Source organism: Marmota marmota, unplaced genomic scaffold, assembly GCF_001458135.2.
Source record: "Marmota marmota marmota unplaced genomic scaffold, marMar, whole genome shotgun sequence".
Lineage (NCBI taxonomy): Eukaryota > Metazoa > Chordata > Mammalia > Rodentia > Sciuridae > Marmota > Marmota marmota.
This window is the reverse complement of record NW_025999925.1, coordinates 4,535,968-4,540,105: the sequence shown is the minus strand read 5'-3', so window position 1 is coordinate 4,540,105 and position 4,138 is coordinate 4,535,968. Positions and strand designations below refer to the sequence as shown.

Below are 4,138 nucleotides of genomic sequence, written 5' to 3'. Positions count from 1 at the left end.
TGGAATTACAGGTATGCACCACCATGCCCAGCTTATTCTCTCTTTTGATGCCGAAAAATCATTTGAAAAAATTCAGTGTATCTTCATATTAACAGCTCTCAGAAAACTGGTAATAAAAGGTAACTTTCTCAATTGATTTTTTTAAAAAATCATTTACCAAAGATCTACACTATCCACATCATACCAGAGGGCCCAGCCAAAACAAGAGAAAGAAATAAAAGGATACAGATTTTAAGGGAAGAAATGAAATTATCTTTCTTCATAAACAACATGATTGCATATGCAGAAACTATCCCCTACCTTTCAAAACATAATAAAAATACTGTTAGATCCAACAAGTAAATTTAGCGAGATCACAGGATATAAAGTCAATATATAAAACTGAAGTGTATTTCTTTGTACTAGCAACAAACATTTGGAAATCAGAATCTAGAAAATAGAATCATTTATAGTATATAAGACATAAATACTAGAGATAAATCTTAGAAATATTAGCTGGGTTTGTGTGCTGAAAATGACAAAACTATAATGAGAGATAGCAAAGAAGATCTAAATAAAGGAAGAGTTATACCCTGCCCATAAAAAACAAAACAAAACCAAAAAAAAAACTCAATATGGTTAAGATGTCAATTGTCCCCAAATTAGTCTATAGATTCAACGCAGTCATAATCAAAATAGCTGGCATTTTTATGGAAATAGTCAATATGAGTCCACAGTTTATGTAGAAAAGTTAGGGACCTAAAATAGCTAAAGTTATTTTTTTAAAAAAAACAAAGTTGGAGCACTTGTAAGTTCTCCCTTCTAGATTTAATATAAAGATACAGTAATTGAGACAGCGTGGTCATGGTAACAGGATACATATAGAGAGCAACAAAACCAAATAGCATGTATCTCTGAGTGTATGTGTGTACCTTTGCAAACTATGTACTTATAAAACTGATTTTTAATGGGTGCAGTGGTAATACAATAGAGAAAAAAATATTCTTTTTAATAAATGATGCTGGAAAAATTGGGCATCTCTTGTTACAATATTGTGAAATACATACTTGATCTTTGTTTCTGTTCCTTGGCTCAAACCTCTTGAAATTCTTGTAATTTCCAGAGTGACAGGAACGTTTTTTTTGTTATAGTATTCGGGTTTTTTCCCCCAGTTCCTGGCATAAGAGCTGTAAAAGCTTTAAAATCACCCAAGTGATGGTTGTCTTTTTGTATGATGAGATGAAATGACAGGTGGATGGGCTCCTAGGTAGCTTCAGATTGGTGTCTAGTCACCAGGAAGACCAAAGCTTAACTGGAAGTTTGGAATTTGTATCCTCACTTCCTGACCTCCGGAGGGAGGGACCAGGAGATTAAATTCAGCCATTGGCCTCCCCGCCCGCCCTTCCCCACCGCGCGCGCTCCGCCGGCCCCGGAGCCTAGCCCTCCGCCACGAAGAGCAAATGAGCGCAAGCGAGGGCATGAAATTTAAATTCCACTCTGGGGAGAAAGTGCTGTGCTTCGAGCCTGACCCCACCAAGGCGCGAGTGCTGTACGATGCCAAGATTGTCGATGTTATTGTTGGGAAAGACGAAAAAGGCAGAAAGATCCCAGAATACCTGATTCATTTTAATGGTTGGAACAGAAGCTGGGATAGATGGGCAGCCGAAGATCATGTGCTTCGTGATACAGATGAAAATCGTAGATTACAGCGTAAATTGGCAAGAAAAGCTGTAGCTCGCCTGAGAAGCACAGGAAGAAAGAAAAAGCGCTGTAGGTTGCCCGGTGTTGACTCTGTCTTAAAAAGTCTCCCTGTTGAAGAAAAAGATGAAAATGGTGAAAATTCCATAAGCAGTTCCTCTGATGACAGTGGTGAAGAAAAGGATGAAGAAATAAGTGAAGGAAGTGATAGTGAAGAAAAGACTGAAGTGAAAGAAGAACTAGAGCTGCAAACAAAAAAAGAAATGGAAGAAAGGACAATAACTATAGACATCCCCGAAGTTCTGAAGAAGCAGCTTGAAGATGATTGTTACTATATTAACAGGAGGAAACGGTTAGTGAAACTTCCATGCCAGACCAACATCATAACTATTTTGGAATCCTATGTGAAGCATTTTGCTATTAATGCAGCCTTTTCTGCCAATGAGAGGCCTCGTCACCATCATGCTATGGTACACGCCAATATGAATGTGCATTAGTCCCAGCAGAAAAAACATGTGGACCTTTGTAAGGAGATGGTGGATGGATTAAGAATAACCTTTGATTATACTCTCCCACTGGTTTTGCTCTACCCATATGAACAAGCTCAGTATAAAAAGGTGACTTCGTCTAAATTTTTTCTTCCAATTAAGGAAAGTGCCACAAACACTAATAGGAGCCAGGAAGAGCTCTCTCCAAGCCCACCTTTGTTGAATCCATCTACACCACAGTCCACAGAGAGTCAGCCTACCACTGGTGAACCAGCCACCCCCAAGAGGCGCAAAGCTGAGTCAGAAGCACTGCAGTCTCTGAGGCGGTCCACACGCCATAGCACCAACTGTGACAGGCTATCTGAGAGTAGCGCTTCACCTCAGCCCAAGGGAAGGCAGCAGGACACATCCTCCAGCATGCCCAAATTATTCCTGCACCTGGAAAAGAAGACACCAGTTCATAGCAGATCATCTTCCCCCATTCCTCTAACTCCTAGTAAGGAAGGGAGTGCTGTGTTTGCTGGCTTTGAGGGGAGAAGAACTAATGAGATAAATGAGGTCCTCTCCTGGAAGCTTGTGCCTGACAATTACCCGCCAGGTGACCAGCCTCCACCACCCTCTTATATTTATGGGGCACAACATTTGTTGCAATTATTTGTAAAACTTCCAGAAATCCTTGGAAAGATGTCCTTTTCTGAGAAGAATCTGAAGGCTTTACTGAAGCACTTTGATCTCTTTCTGAGGTTTTTAGCAGAATACCATGATGACTTCTTCCCAGAATCTGCTTATGTTGCTGCCTGTGAGGCACACTACAGCACCAAGAACCCCAGGGCAATTTATTAAAGTTTTAATGGTTCTATAAGAACAGTTGCTCTGTCTGGCTTTGTATTCTGGGTTCCAGGTTAAGAACTGATGAGGTACTCAGCTTTCTTTACAGAGAGCACAAACACTGGGCCTACCCTGGAGGGCTCTGTGAGAGGCAGGCTCTGTTATTTGAGTTGCCCACATACTGTAGTTCTTTGAGTTGTTTGTTATAAATTACTTTCTAGGTGCCTGAACATGCTGTGATGTCACATTTGCTGCTGCACAGGCCATCTGTGATGGCAGGAAAAGAACAGTTGTGTTCATAAAGAAATGTTCATGAAAGCGTACATAGACGAAGTTGTTTTGGTAGATGTTGCAGTTTGTTGTTAGCAAGAACCACATTGTTTAGTTATTTGTTAGCATTAAACAAAATATTTTTGCAAACTATTTTCATTCTTGAGAGGAGGCTAAGCAACTCTGTTCAACGAATTGTAGTTTGTACTTAGAAAGTGCAAAATAGTCTCAAAAGTACTTTAGAGGGAATTGATATTGACGGCAAAAGAAAACTTGCAGCTATACATTTGCTTGTAACAGTTCCCTCTCTGTGAAACATTATTTTTGGTTATCTAAATATATCTAATGTGAAAACATTATTTTTGGTTATCTAAATAAAGCATTGCCTGTCTTGTTGGAGACTTTACAGCTATACTTTGTTGTGTAATGTTATGGTTCCATTTCTATAAAGTGTTATTTTTGGTGATCTAAATAAAGTGTCACCTGTTTTGTTTGAAAGAATCAAAAATAAATAAATAAATAAATAAATAAATAAATAAATAAATTCAGCCATTAATGGCCAAAGATTAGTCAAGCATGCCTATGTACTGAAACCTCCATAAAATCCTAAACAACAGGGTTCCGAGAGCTTCCAGACTGGTGAAAACATGGAGGTGCTGGGAGGGTGGCCCACCTGGAGAATGTATGGGAGCTCAGCATCCCTTCTCCATTCTTTGCCCTATATATCTCATCTATCTGGCTGTGTCTATTGTAATAAACAGTAATTATTGTATAATCTTGTTGTATAATAATCATAAGTAAGCCGTTTTCCTGAGTTCTGTGACTTGTTCTAGTAAATTATCCAGCCCAAAGAAGGAGACTTGAGAATCTCTAAC

At 39.1% G+C, this 4,138-nt stretch overlaps 2 protein-coding genes across 2 annotated transcripts; both read left to right on the top strand.

The window, feature by feature from the left end:
- The first annotated feature begins 1,439 nt into the window (after positions 1–1,439).
- Positions 1,440–3,675, top strand: LOC107152293 (male-specific lethal 3 homolog). Its single transcript, XM_048800156.1, has one exon. It carries the CDS (start codon positions 1,440–1,442, stop codon positions 2,172–2,174), a length of 735 nt encoding a protein of 244 aa, XP_048656113.1. The 3' UTR covers positions 2,175–3,675.
- LOC125615815 (male-specific lethal 3 homolog) lies at positions 2,211–3,764 on the top strand. The gene has a single exon (XM_048800155.1). It carries the CDS (start codon positions 2,211–2,213, stop codon positions 3,006–3,008), a length of 798 nt encoding a protein of 265 aa, XP_048656112.1. The 3' UTR covers positions 3,009–3,764.
- The last annotated feature ends 374 nt before the right edge of the window (positions 3,765–4,138 follow it).